Source organism: Atractosteus spatula, chromosome 13 (assembly GCF_055471065.1).
Source record: "Atractosteus spatula isolate fAtrSpa1 chromosome 13, fAtrSpa1.hap1, whole genome shotgun sequence".
In the NCBI taxonomy this organism is placed as follows: domain Eukaryota; kingdom Metazoa; phylum Chordata; class Actinopteri; order Semionotiformes; family Lepisosteidae; genus Atractosteus; species Atractosteus spatula.
This window is the reverse complement of record NC_142718.1, coordinates 43978368-43993576: the sequence shown is the minus strand read 5'-3', so window position 1 is coordinate 43993576 and position 15209 is coordinate 43978368. Positions and strand designations below refer to the sequence as shown.

The following is a 15209-nucleotide window of genomic DNA, read 5'->3' as shown; positions in this document are numbered from 1 at the left end:
GCAATCTTCTACCAGTTGAGTGAACGTTTACTAAACAGTATAAAGACATATTTCTAAACCACCCATTAGCTGAAAGTGTAAGATGTAGAACTCATTTCTGAAGATCATTTATGTTATGCTACCTAATAAAAACCTAATAGAAGGTGGAGAACCAGGTGAACTAATTCAAAGACACCTCCCCGAGTGCCGCTCTTGCTTGTACTCACTAACTCCATCTTCGCCTGTTGCGGGGAATATTCCCTGAATTACTCACAATTGAGTCTTCAGGCGGTAAAGAACATGTATCGTGCAAACTAATGGAAGGTGAAAAGTCAGCATCTGTAGCACAGAAGAAGGGTGTCACGGCGAGTTACTTGTTTCTCTGATTAAAGGTCATAGTGAAACAAATTCCCCAGAACAAGTTGCGCACGTTACGTGCGAATCAGTTTGCAGCTGCTTCGTCTTTTCAGCCTGTGAATAGTTGCATTATAAGGTTGTAAGTATAAGGTTGTATTATATTTATTTCTAGACTTATGTTAATGAGATGTAGAAAAATGCTCCTCATATTTCTGATCTGTGCTATAAACGGGCAACAGGGTATCAAAAGGCATTAATGAGTAAAATTAAACGTCATTGTTGTTGCAATTGTTAATCGCAGAGTATTTCATACAGTGCTCACTGAAAAGGTATGGTTGTACTGTATGTGGGCTTTCGGTCGAAGAGACCCGCTGAACAGGTGTATATGATAGGACATCACGTTGTTGGAAAACGAGTTTTCATTAGATGGGTAGATTTGGTTCTCGGGAACGTTAAAAGGCAAAAAAACGGTACATTGCGCTTAAATAGATCCAAAAATATTTATTGCAAACGAATATTTTCCAATTTTATTAACTTAGTCGGCGGTATCATTTAGGTTAAGCACCAGATACAGTTGTTTCGAAATGTGTAGTGGGTGATGCTTTACTATACAATCAAACGTTCACATCCTGCCGCAGAGTTCATCTCTACTTTCAGAGCTCTTACCGGGGAGGTGATCGCGCCCTCTAGTGTTCATGGTTCTCAATAGAAGTGAGTGACTCGTCTGGCGGAGGGCTGGCGTGCCGTCTGCTGTAACTATTTTAATCGTCTTTTAAGGGAAAGTTGTGTTCCGTTGGCTTATTCATATTCAGGTATATGCATTATTACATTAATGCATTTTTATTAAACGCATAGCCACTGTTCACTAACGACAAGCCATGATACCGCTGTCTCTCCGGTTGCTGTGTTCAGTGTTTCCTAATGTTTTCCTGGGTTGTACTTCTTTTTCATAAATAAGTTCATTTTTATTTTGTGTTCTTGCTGTTTGGGCGTTGGGAGTCCCCATAGCGTTTTCCCATTTTTTACATACATTTTGTAGCAGCCCGACTCCAATCTTGATATTCATTAAACCGCATCCTGTGCTCAATACCTTATTATGCCTGAAGAGTGGAAATTGCGATCAATGCTAGCATTCGATTGTGCAAAGGTTACTTCACAGTGACAAATAGCAATGTCATAATAGTTGCTGAGATATATTTTTATTTCTGATGGGCCCATTAAGTTGGTTTGTAGGTTTTGCATTTATTAAATTACATTAATATTTTCATTGTTTTTAGATGATATCAGTCACTTAGGGAACGTTAGAAAAACAGAAGTAACAAGTTGTCAATGAGTCTGGTTACACAAAGAATGTTTTTTCTTATTGTTCCCGTTTGAAGAATTGTTTTTGAAGTTATGCAATATTGTCTTGTTTTACTTGAATGCTAATTTAATCAGCCATAAATTGTCTGATTATTCTGTAATAATATTAAGTGATTAGAACCTCAAAGATTTATTTTCATCTTTAGGCCTAAACAACCACTCTAATATCTCAAAGAAAAGATGATTAATGGACTAATATCTAATGGATGTTTTTCTTCACATAGGGTTTTGGAGTAGTGTTGAGAATTCTTTTTCCTTTATGTTTCAGTAAGCATGATCCGTTATTGCACATTGCTATCATTATCATTTTCTGAAAAATCATCTTGAGGACTTCTGATGTCATTGATTTTTTTTGTATGTCATCACTTCATTTCCAATCATGAAGAGTAGTCTGTATTTCCATTAGGAACAAGTAATAGGTTTATTCCATGCTGAAAAGAATAAACGGGTGTTTTACCTTTGTAGCCTACGCATGCTGACGCAGCTACCCACCTGTATTTCCATTAGTCTACATTAGGATTCCTGTTGAAAAAACCTTGCTCTTCTGGCTGGCGTTTTGTGATTGGACTCCATTTGATTTATCCAAAGCAGACCTCCACACACACACACATATATATATATAAGAATTTACGAAAATATTCTCCCCATTGTCTCTTTTAATCTCTACATGTAGTTTTTTTTAATGATGATAATAATGATTCATATTTTGTTTTTGTATTACAAACATTCTCTGCTTGTTTCACAGCAAGATGGGGGAAACATTTGTAAAGGAGCTGTTGAGTTTGTGTCTCATTAAAATTGCAGTGGATGACAACACAAACTCAGAACTTGGTATGTTTAATTTCTTCTCCTTTAATGTGATTCAGTATGTCTGTGAAAGATATAAAAAAACAAAATAGCTCAACATTGTTTTAAAATATATGCTAATTTGGTGACAATATGTATTGGTAATATGCAATGTTTTTTTTTCAGATATTGATGTAAGATGTAAAAAAAATCAATGAATTCACACCTCAGGGTTCAGTCCTGTGTGGATGTGAAGTTTTTTTTGGTGTGGACAGATGGCTGTTATTACAGTGAGAAAGGGGCGCATGCGCCTGTAGGTTAGTGGAGATATTAGTGTTTCTATTATTGCCATTTTACTGGTAGAATATTACTTGTCCTTATCTCCAGCTTTTTAATGAACTTTCAATCCTAACACCAAGGTTAAAAATTAGGTTTAGCCTCTGGAGATTGCTTTTTGTATTGTCACCTTGATATATTGTTGTAAAAATAATTAAGTTAATTCCCTCTGTTTTGTAGAGCTTATTAAATTTTAGCAAGGCTGTTTGCTTGCGGACATTGCAACCAAAACTCATTAATTTAGGGAAGTAAGCATTATTTGGATAGTTTTTTTCATGAAAATCCCCTTTCAATAAGCTTGAAAGGTTTCTTTTGTTCTTAGAAAATGCATTTCCTTTATATACAAACACTGTTGTTCACCAGAGCTGCAGTTTTCAAGCACCGTGAGCCAGCTCTATCCTTCAGAGCTGGTTTTACTTGCAGTGATTTAAATGAATCAATGAAAATGGGGATTTTGAACAGTTTAAAATGGATTAAATAAGTAATTTAAAAATTCTTTCTTCTTCTTTTTCTCTGCAACATAATCAAAATTATTCCATTCAAGACAACTGTGTGCTATGTGCTTTATTACTGCACTTCAATTCAAACATTAACTACACACCTAATAGGACATTTAGAAACCTGCTGTTGCTAGCTTTCTTTTGTTAATACAAGGTAAAATAAGTCGAAGCAGTATACACTGCTCTTGTTAGGACCCAGAAAAAGGTCACTAATGTGTAATATAATAGTTGGACATTTTTGTATAAAAAATTTGATTGCGCTATACTTATTGAGTATGTGACTGTATTTCATGTGCTTTTCATATAGAGGACTTATTTGGATAGCTTTAGTCATGTAGATACAGCAATCTAAACTGACATGATATTTTGAGATTGTGTTTGTTTTCTTATGCTTTGTGTTTTTGTGATCTGGGGCTTGCCCAAGAGAATATTTAGCACCACAATCACGGGTTGTGTCACTAGTCGACTGTGACTGTCATTCCCTCAGTGGGGCTGTGCAGTTTGCTGAGCACCATTGAGGACAAGGTGCGACCGTTCAGCCAGGACAATCAGCTCTCAGCCACACAGCAACCCTCAGTAAGCGGCTGTGCTGTCCTTTTGAGTGCTATTGAGGATTTTCCCCAAACTTGCTCATTCTCCCCTGCGCACCGTCCCTGGGTTCAGAGCTGCCAGCTGAGAAGTGAAAAACACGAGACGGGTTCTTCCGTATCGGGTACAAGAAAAATTAAGTTGAGATCTGAAGATCTCACTTCATTTGAATCTCCAGAGTACTTAGAAAGGAAATGTGTTTTTTTTGGTTGTTGTCCCTCCTGAGTGTTACTTAGTGTGTACATTATAAGTCTTTCTGTAAAGATTTTGGGAGGCTTATTGCAGGCATACAGTGGATGGAATCTAAAGAGTGCTGCTCTTGCCTGTGTCAGCTGCAGAACTGACATCTTTTAATCAGTGGTGTTCTTTGCATCTCACAGTAAAGTGTAACAGCAGATTAAAACAAAAAGATTCGGAATTGAGTTTTTTTCAGACATAGTTTTTCTGCTGAATCAAATAAATTAGCAGCCACAGCAAGATATATTCTATATCTTCTTGAGAAAAACTTAATACAGTGCCAGATAAATAAGGCCACCTCAATATGATCTCAAATAAGAAATCTATATTGTAAAATGCATACAATTGGGACATTTTAGATGTCATTTGTTTTAAGGAGAATGCAGTGTTAAAACAGTCATCATAAGCATGAACAGAGTACATTCCTTTACTGATTTTTGGCATATATTATAAGGCACAACCCTGTCATAATTTGCTTTCAGAATTCCTCCAAGTGGTGAAGAATTATGAGGAAACTAGGAAAAAATGGCTGCAGTCTGAGCTGGAGCTGAAGAAGTATAAAGAGCTCCTGATGAAGTCGGAGTTGACAAAATCAGCACTGGAGGTAAAACTAAAACATGCTCGCAACCAGGTTGATGTGGAGATGAAGAAACGGCACAAAGCAGAGGCTGATTTTGAACACCTGGTAAGTTACTAAACAGAACAAAGTCTTTCTCCACCATATCATTGACAATAAATCTGCATTTTTGTGCATTAAGACTTTTTTGTGTGTGTGAATCTGGCAACAATTTAAGAATATTCTGTTTTAAAGAATAAGTCCTTGGATTGCTGTAGTAAAAGAGAAAGTCCGGGGCTTAAAGCTGTGTGAAAGTTATTGCATTTCTCTACCTTTGCCAATGGCAAAACCTGCTTAACATTGTTTTGAGACGTTTAGAAAGGAACCTGATCTTGATGGTTTAATGTGAAATTTTTTCCTCAGTCAGTTTGTTTTTTGAGGACCTTAACAGAGGGTTTACAATAAACCATAGAGGATGAATTAAACCAAAACATATTCTTGCAAGAGATATACAGTAGGTATGGAGTTGTCCTCTTTGTAAGAGTAAGGAACTCATGATGTATATATATTTAATGACATTTGCAAGTAAGAACAATTTACACATTGAATTAGTATAGAGCATATTTTTGTGTGTGATGTTTTTTAATCACAGGAAAGACAGATGCAGCTGATTTGTGATGTTTTAATGCATGATGGCCAGTCTGGTGCTTATCTAAATGAAGAACAGAAATTTGTGCTGGCCAATTTCAATACGAGAAGATCGGGTGTCACTCACAGTATGGGCAGAAGGTAAAACATTCATGAAGACCATTAATAATCCAACTGTTCATATACAGTGCCTTGCAAAAGTATTCACCCCATGCAAAATTTCCAGATTTTGTTGTTGTCTGAACTTCTAATCATGCCACTCTCAAATAGGACTTTATATTTACAAATGACACATCTGCTTCAAACTGATAAAGCTAGAAATTTATGATTATATTTTTGAAAAAACTTAGTTCCTTCTCAGTTCCATAAGGATTCAGCTCTCTTGCTGCAGCAATTCTAAAACAATAGTAATATATTTAACAAATAAATAGAAAAAAGGCACAGATCAAGTTACTTTTCCTAATAAGTACAGTGAAGTCCATCATTAAGATGTGGACTGTAAATTACAAAACCCACACACTACATAGACCAGGCTACTCAGACTGGACCCAGAGATGTGACCTTTTCCACGCCCACATATCTGAGAGAAGATCACATGATTCTCTTCAACGAACTGAGTGGCTACTGATTACGTTCTGACATCTAATAGAACAGCAATCTTCAGATATTCTTTAAGCTGTCCGTTAGTTTTACCAACGTGCTTTTCCACAAGGACACGTGATGACAAACTACACCCTGTGCATTAAAAGAAACAATTCCCTTCATATGTGTTTTCTTGCCTGTGTGACGATGATTTAAAGGAATCACACTTCATAGTACTATTACATCATGTGCAAGATCCACATTTATAGTTCCCATCACATGCTGAATCTTATCATGCTCTGTGGCCTACTGTACCTATAAGTGACCAGCACATCCTTGAACTTGCATTTCAGATCATCTGACCACTCTGGTATCTACTTGCAAACCTGCTGTAATTATGCCGTTAAGTGTAGGTCTCTTTGCAGTGGGCCTCAGCCAACTACTCTTGACAACTGTATTACACTTTCCAATTCCACCCTGGGTGGCATGTTAGATTGACACTAGACTCTGGATGTTCGATCTCGTGGGTGAAAACTTGAATGTTGTTGGAAGGATACTGTTTGTTAATGTCACACACTGCGTCCATCCCATGGTAATGTGCTACATGCTGCTGGGTCATCATTTTTGTAAAGCCGATATTAGAAGGTAAAAGTAATCCTTGAGCCCTGTTTAATTATTCATCTCTGAAACCCAATTAACCCTGGAAGAGTGTACGGAACCAATGCAATCGTTTTTCACTCAAAAATTTATAACATCAGGGGTTGGCTTGTATCTTGTCATTTCAATTCTGAGTACCATTCATGTACATCAAGTTTAATGCTTTTATAACCTTGTAGAATTTACTGACTAATCTAGTGACTAATTCAGAAGGTATCTGAATTAGTTGCTAAAATGACAGCCAACACATGATTCTTGGTTTATATGTCCACTGTCTTTAACTTTTTAATTCTCTGTCTCATTATTAGACATATCAAATGAATACGATGTTGATATTTTCCTTATCCTTTAAACTTGCAATTAACTGCATCTCTATTAAAAAGGGAGAACTTAGATGTCACTTGATAATTAACTGATTGGCCGGAATCTAACTTAATTTTGGCAAAAGATCTATTGGACTATAACTTTATTACAAGATAATTTATTTGAAAATAAGCTGTATGAAATAAGATGAGTTCTTCTATCCATTCTTGGTTCTTAGTTGTTGGTAGTACTGGAACTGATTTGCGTACCTAACTTTGTTCAAATTGGGCACTGTTCCTCCTTGACACAGTTGGCTTTTTACAGGGCTCTGTTTTGCCCCATTTTTATTAGTTCCTAAATTTCCCCATTGGATCAGTTGTAATTTCTATTACTATTTCTATCGTTTACACTCAACTATATGTTTGCATGAAACCTAATATTAATCAGACACTGTCAGCATAGATAATGTTACAAATGGATGCAGCAAAGATTTTAAAACCAGGTCTGACAAGTTCCAAGATATAATAATTATCTCTTCCTATCAACTGTGTCCACTTCAGTTCGACAATCGATAGTTTTTGCATTAGTCAAAATACTCACGTCAGAAATCTTTGTGTCATCTTCCATCTTGTTTCAAAAGCAAGTGCAGTGTGTGAAGGTGTTATGAACATTTTTCATTTTTGTAACTGGATCAGATGCAGAAAAGCTAATCCATGCATTTCTCTTTTTCTTGCTTGATTATTCTAATACAGTGCTTGCTAATGTATCCAAATGCGTTCTTGCCAATTTGCAATATGTTTAGAAGTCGGCTGTTGAGATCTTAACTAAAAGTAAAATGCATGAGCATATCTCTCCTGTTTTAGCTTCCTTAACTGGCTCTCTGTGGATTTCCGAATACGATTCAAAATAGTACTGTGCAGCTTTAAGGAATTAAATGATTTGGCTCCTGACTACTGTACATCAGTGAACTGTTATCTCCCTACACATCTGCACATCATTTGCACTCTTTGGACTCTGGCCTTCTTTAGAGCTCCCAGAATGAGGATCCGAACTCTTGGAGACTGTACTTTGTGTTCTGTTGCTCCAAAGCTCATATTGCATCTTTCATATCAGTTAGCACTTTTAAATCCTGTCATAAAATTTTCATACGCTTGATTTTAATTGTTGTTTTCATGTTTTTACATTTGCAATGTTTTAAACTGCTTTAATGTGTCAATAAAAGAACTATATAAAATAGCTTCGTACTCACTGAGTGAGTGTAATCTGAGTTTTCACTTTCAAGGTCTGCTATATGGTATACTATGGTATAAGTAATAACTTTAAGTATATTTTTTTTTTAATTCTTTCTATTTTTGTTTTGTTTTTCAGATTATCGGTCATTGATGAATCCGGCAACTCATTTCTGTCACATTCAGATATTAGTTATGACCGAACAGATGATGACCTGGTAGAACATTTTTGAATTTTTAAATCCTAGTCCCCATTTTAAAATTCCTGATACAGAATACATTTCATATACTATTGAATGTGATTGAAAGGGGAGGATTGGTTAAAACATGATAGTGGTAATAGTTTTGAAATGTACTGTATGAATGTAAGTTGTCTACTATAGTAGCCAAAGTAAACACATTGATCTTAATATTTATAATAATATTAAAAACCATAAATGCTGTTTTGTAGGATCTGGATACTTCTGTGGTTAAACCGCTTAAATCAAGAGCAAGAGAGAAAAGGGTAAGCATTTTCTGACATAAGAAACAAGTAAAAATATGGGCTACTTGTGATGAAATTGGGAAGAAGGAGAGGAAGCCTCATATTAATAAGGCTTGTAATATTCTTATAAACCTGAAAACACCTGTGTGTTTGTTTTCATGTAACTCCTCCAGCGCTCCTCTCTCGCTCCGGGGGTTGGGCCGCCTCTTCTGCCTAAGCGGGTTCGAGCCGGAGGACGATCAGGTGACTTCTTAGGAGGAAAGGCAGCTGAAAATGTAAGAAGAAATTACTTGTGCTTTTCATATCATGGGCTGTTTAAATGAACAAACACATCAGAGAAAAAGAGGACAGATATGCTAAGATAAGCTAAGCATTTATAAAATGTTTGTGTCTTGCGAGTCTGTGGGTGAATAGTAACAATACCTGGCTCGACAAGCAGTTCATGGGTCCAGGATGTTCTTTGCCCACGAGCTCCAGCTGCTGCAGTCACTGAAAGGACACAGTAGGGATTCTGACAGAGATGCTGTGTTGGGATGAGAGAATGATGAGAATTAGAATCTGTGCTTTTATTTTAGTGCCTTTACCTGTTTATTTTCTAATCTTTATTTCAACCTATAGAAAGCCGAGTTTTAGCATCCTATCAAGCGTGTACAATGTGTCTCACTGAATAAATGCAGTGCTGCTATCTTGAATCTCCAGAGAAGACGACAGCAAAAAAGCACAGCCTTCTTACCCTGAGGCGTTGTTACATGGCACAGTTAGCAGAAAGTCAGCCAGCTGTTCAAAAGGAGATGCTGTCTGTGAAAGAAATTCTTTCATTAATCACCTGATTATTCCTGAACTTGTATCTTTTATAGACAGGGGGCAGCATGTTGTCACTTCTTATTGGAAACCTAATTCATCAGTCCCCAGGCCCTGCACTTGTCATCATTCTCGCACTGCCTGCGTCCTGGTGTGGAGACGCTGCTGGACCAGGCATGATCAGCTTCTGTGACGCCCCTCCCTATTGCTGCACCTCAACATTAATCGTCCCTTGAAGGAACACAAGCTTTCACACTGAAATTAATTACCCTGACTTCAGTCAATAGCCCTGAATGTGATTATAAGAGACTCATTAGTGTTTGATAATTTTCATAATACAATTTGAGCTTTGGAATCATGATTAAATATATTATTGTGTGTGAAATGTAATCCAAGGAGAGAACTATGTAATGCTGAACATGGAAGTGTTTTGTTTTTCAGGTCCACTGTGAATCGATTGTGACAAAAACTACCGTGACTCTGCCCGAGGACAGAGGTCACATTCAGACTGTGTCTACTATTGAGACACTGCCTCAGAGGTCTTTCAGAAACCAGCAGATCTCCTCTGTAACAGGTGGTTATTGATATTTTATATTATATATATATATTATTGTTTTAAATGGCAACTGCCCATTCCATAACATTAGAATTTTAGAATTAAAAACATTACAGTACAAAAACATGAGTTTCAAGTGTGACATACGTATGTATGCTGTCGATAAAGTGCTCTGAAGGGGCACAAACATCAGAGTTTAAAAGAGTTTAATGTTTAATAAAATGTTTTGGATTCTTCTAGTATGTGGTTATTTCATTATTGAACTGGTTTCTAAATCTGTTTTGTGTAGGACAATAAATTAAGAATTTTAGTCCCTTCCAGAGCAAACCACAGTGTGGGCTGTTGGGGAGGACACAAATGGAGGAAATCTGACATGTGTTGCTGAGATGGAAATAGATTCGAGCATTAAATTTCAGAATGTTCCCGCTGTCCCTGAAGAAAAAGGATCACGACACACATTTATTTCTAAAACGGTGAGACCATTTTTGATTCTTTTAATATTTAAGTGACTTCAACTATTCATTGAAATCCTGCTGTCACTGAATGAAACATTTTTAAATATTAGGTGTGGTGTTAAAAGGTATGCATAATAACTTAATTTTCATTGTTTTTAATAGTAATTACTGTACCAGGTGGGTGTTATGCAACTTAGTGTCTGTTCAACTTTTATAGAAGTGGGATCAGAGTACAATCTGTAGCCAAGTGTTCCTTCTGGTTTAAGTTCTCATCAATACATTGGTTCATGAAGTTTGTTCTTGAACTGTTTCAGTTCTGCTACAAAATGAAAATCTTGCCTTTTGTAAAAGCTAATGAGGCTGCATTTGCAGTTCAGGGACAGGGTATTGATCTTCTGTATAAGCCAACATAATCGAACTATAAAGTTGCACACATCGCTTAATGCTCTTCTCCTTGGACTTAGTCATGGTGGACATAATGCTGCAGGAATGTTCTGCTCTTGAGTGCTCAGCATTTTTAAGCAGTCAAATGGAAAACAGGTTAACTGTCATGGAAGAACATTTTTTTTCAGCTTCAATTTTGTTTTCTGTTTAGAAAAACTTTTTTTTTTTTAAAAAAGGTCCCTTTAGAATCTCCAGCTTTGTACTGAACTCGCCTCACTGATGCAGTGCTCATCCCAGAGTGACGTATAGTGTTACAGTTGTGAGTCCCACAGTGCCTATGGTGGAGATGGCATTGCTCAGAGGAAGGGATGTAAGTTTTGCTGATGTCCAGCAAGCCACGCACGAGCTGCTGGTGTGCGACACACGGAGGTCAACCCTGATCTGTGCAAGCCCACCCAGCCCAGTTACGTGCAGGTATTTAGAGACTCCAGACCACAGCTGGCGTAGGACCCCAGCTGGTGACGTCTGAACTGACCGCCACAACAAGCACTCCTCATTCCCTTCTCAGTCCGAGGCATTCAGGAACCCCTTCTCCCCATCTTTGAGCAGATTCCCCTTTTGTCGTCTCAGGTTATCCGTCCTGAAGCTTGTATCCCATGTGGGAAGAGGATCAAGTTTGGGAAGATGGCTGTGAAGTGCAGGAATTGTCGGATGGTGGCTCACCCTGAATGCAAAGACCTGTTTTCCCAGAGGTGTGTGCCTAGTGTCTCGGGCCCTTCTGCTCAGAATTTCAAGGTATTGACTAATTTTAGCTTTGTTCGTAACGTGCATAGTGAAATGTTTGTTCATTATCTGTTTTTTTGTTGCAGCTAGCTTTGAGTTGTTTTCAAATCCTTTGTTTTTCCAGGGCATTTTGGCAGATTTTTCTCCATCGACTCCTCCAATGATCCCTCCAATAATTGTACAGTGCGTAAATGAGATTGAGAAGAGAGGATTGCAAGAGGCGAGTCCTTCCTTACCCTAGTTCTTTTGGATAATATTTCCCGGTCTATTTCAGTGATCACTTGCTGGTTAAAAAACCATGAAGAGATCCGTTAATTTCTTTTCTTTATGATCCAGATTGGAATTTACAGAGTGCCCGGCTGCGAGCGAGTTGTGAAAGAACTGAGGGAAAAATACCTGCTTGGGAAAGGGGTAGTTTCACTTAGTAAGGTGGATGATATTCATGTCATCTGTGGATTTCTCAAAGACTTCCTGAGAAAACTGAAGGAACCTCTTCTTACTTTTCATCTTCACAAGGTGTTCATGGATGCATGTGGTATGAATTTTTGTTCCACTTACAGATATAAGACAATAGTTATGAGTGGTTTAATGACATAACTTTGAGTAATGAGCTCTGTTTACAATTATCTGCAGTTGAAGAATAAAGTCACTTCAAGCAGCCTGTTAGCTCTCGACTCAAAAGAGTTGCTCTGATCATGGCTTCCCTTCAGTCTCAAAATCATCTTCTAAGCCATAAAATGAACTGAACCTTGTAATGACTTTCAGCTTTCCTGAGAGTGTGACATGTTTTTAAACAACTAATTCAAGATCTATTAGGCTTCACCAGAGAGGAAATGCACAGGATATGTAGGGTAACAGTTCCAGTTAAATGAGCTTGCACAAGGGCAAATTAGTAGTTGAGGAATCCAGTTCAAACTGCCTTTGGGTTGCAGATGCCAAATATTCTCCTGTAGGTTTTGTGAAAGAGTAACACTTATAGTTGGTGTCTTTATTGAAATCTAATAAAGCTAATGTTTTCTTTTAGCTCTTCTTATCTCTGTACTGCACCTTCTGACCAGTGACTTATTTAGCACAGAGATTATAACCCATTCAATTTATATCCACTTACTGTATTTTGCACCAGTCAGATTTAATCTTGTGATAATGAAAGCCAGCTTTCAAAAGTATACATTTTCAGTTTGTCTGAATCAGATTTAATGACTTCAGGGCATCAACTCTGTTGCTCTGTTTTTTTAAATTAAAAATTGAAATGGGTATTTCAAGGAGTCAGTGTTAATTTCCTATACTTTTAAGTGTTATAGCAAATGCTACAGTGCATGAACATCATCTATGCAGCACAGTATCAAAACTGACATTTATTGAACCTACACTCCAGCTGCTTCAGAAAATGTATATTTCTAATTATCAGTTTTTGTATTGGTGCTAAATGGTAGTATGCCAAATTCAATACCCTACAACATAAAAAGGAAAAAAGGGAATACATATTTAATGATGTGCATTAGTTTTCTCTGCTAAAAAGAACATACCTGTTTACAGCCTCTGATGCTCAGGTACTGTTCTTCACAGAAATTCTCGATGATGATAACAGTATTGCAGCGATGTGCCAAGCTACAGGAGATCTGCCGCAGCCCAACAGAGACACACTGGCCTTTCTCATGCTGCATCTGCAACGGTGAGATCCCCCCAGAGCAAGTAAAGCAAGCAGACTGAGCACATGCTATTCTACCTGCCGTGGAGTCTAAAAATCTGCTTTTGAACTCATTGAAAGGTTTGTACTGTTAAAACAATTTTAAATTCCTTCTCCAGAGTGATGAAGAGCCCGTTCTGCAAAATGGACCTGAACAATCTGGCCAGGGTGTTCGGACCCACCATTGTTGGGCACTCTGTCCCAGAGCCATCCCCTATGATGATAATGAGGGACACGACACTGCAGCCAAAAGTAGGTACATGGGGAAAATAGGTCATATAAAATTCAATTTAATACATTTTTATACAATTTTGGGGACATTTAATATAATTTATGTAAATGTAATTAAGACTATAGTGATTTTGTTTTTTTCTAGATTTTAAACCTCTTTAAATAAACCAGAATGGTCTATTTTTAAAGACAGCATCTTTAAAATTTGGCATGTTAAAACTACAGAACTATTAAACATTTTGATACCTTCAAATTTTTTATGTAAACAGTCCAAATGATCTAGCACTGTTTTTACATGTTTTTACACTAGAGAGACATGTGTTCTAATAGTGATGATTTTCACATTTCATTACAAAAAATGTGTTTATGTGATTAGGTTGTTGCTCGTCTCCTGTCCCTGTCAGAAGATTATTGGAAACAGTTTATTATGGTGGAAAGTGATCGGATAATTTCATCTGTGGTTGATGCCAATATCAATAATGATAACAACGCCATGGAAAAAGGTAAACAGCTAACCAATGCTATCTAATATTATTCTGGGTAAATATAGTATAGTCTGTGAAACTAGCTCAAGATGAAACAGATTTGATCTCATACTAATGACAGTAGAGTAGTTTTCTGTCAATTTCAAACCAGTTTCACCTCTCTACACATTTTTATATCAGATCGCCTGTTTAAGCCCTTGACGTCCCCAGAGATGAGTGGTGCTTTCAAAACCCCCAGCTCTGGCTCTCTGAAGGGCAAATTCAAAACCACTCTGGGCACTGCTCTAAACCAGCCGTAAGTCCTTTCGCTTTCTCTCCAAGTGCTGTCTTAGACAAAAATACAGGAATGTACAACTCTTCTATTTGAAAAGGAAACGGTTTAAAACTGGGTAGTACTGAAACATTGATATTGCTGTAGTAATATGATACTTCCAGAGTTTGTTTTTTAGAGGTCCCTTGTCTCCCATAAGGATGCCCTTATTTTATTACCATATGAACACCGACTCAGGGAGGTTAAAGCCATACCTGGAGGGCTGCTGGAGAGCTATCTGCAGCTTTTCATTGCAACAGAAGTACTCAGTTCTTAATAAGACTTGAGTTCTGCATGGCATTTGTATTTTCAGTTTATCACTCAAAACAGCCTCTTAATTTTTGGAACCTAAAAATAATTACCAACATTATATTCTTTACGTTACTCAGGTAATTTATCTAATTAAGTAGTTATAAGCTTTATTATAACAAAAGCCAGGAGGCACTGTGACCCTCTGGACATGAGTTTAATACCCCAGCTCTAGCTTTACCTTAACATAAGGAAGCCCAACTCCAGACCTGGAGGGTCACAGTCCAGCTGGTCTTGTGTTCTTTGTATCTCTTGCATGTAAATTATTGGAATCAGTTTAACCAATAAGTTCAATTAGGTCGATAAGGATATGGCTGGTCACTTGACTCCGGATTCCTGCAGTACAAGTGTTATTTTAATGAAGTGTTTTTTTTCAGGTTCAACAGCAAAACCAAGACTGAATCTGGCAGAAAAAAGTTTTTTACGTCACCAAACTGATCCAGCTGTTTTTTTATTAATGAAAAGGTGTTGGGTTGAGGTGTGACTAGGTTTTCTTTTTACTATAAAATGGCAGAAATGTTTCTTAGGGGCTTCTGGAAATAGCGTGAATGCTGCTCCAACGTTTAATTACGACATTGTGAAGGAGAGAGGCTCTGTTGTGCTT

At 37.3% G+C, this 15209-nt stretch overlaps 1 protein-coding gene across 1 annotated transcript; it reads left to right on the top strand.

Moving 5' to 3' along the window:
• The first annotated feature begins 2447 nt into the window (after nt 1-2447).
• LOC148822473 (rac GTPase-activating protein 1) lies at nt 2448-15043 on the top strand. Its single transcript, XM_088930076.1, has 16 exons — nt 2448-2529; nt 4628-4830; nt 5354-5490; nt 8260-8338; nt 8572-8625; nt 8778-8879; nt 9847-9979; nt 10283-10434; nt 11431-11595; nt 11708-11803; nt 11920-12118; nt 13150-13255; nt 13390-13522; nt 13878-14004; nt 14167-14281; nt 14983-15043. Exons 1-16 carry the CDS (start codon nt 2448-2450, stop codon nt 15041-15043), a joined length of 1944 nt encoding a protein of 647 aa, XP_088786202.1.
• The last annotated feature ends 166 nt before the right edge of the window (nt 15044-15209 follow it).

Excerpts from the sequence above, each read along its gene's own strand:
- LOC148822473 (XM_088930076.1), top strand. The coding sequence starts at position 2,448 with ATGGGGGAAACATTTGTAAAGGAGCTGTTGAGTTTGTGTCTCATTAAA. Across the intron at positions 10,435-11,430 it reads ACACATTTATTTCTAAAACG|GTTATCCGTCCTGAAGCTTG; the intron begins GTGAGACCATTT and ends TTGTCGTCTCAG. Across the intron at positions 11,804-11,919 it reads AGAAGAGAGGATTGCAAGAG|ATTGGAATTTACAGAGTGCC; the intron begins GCGAGTCCTTCC and ends TTTATGATCCAG.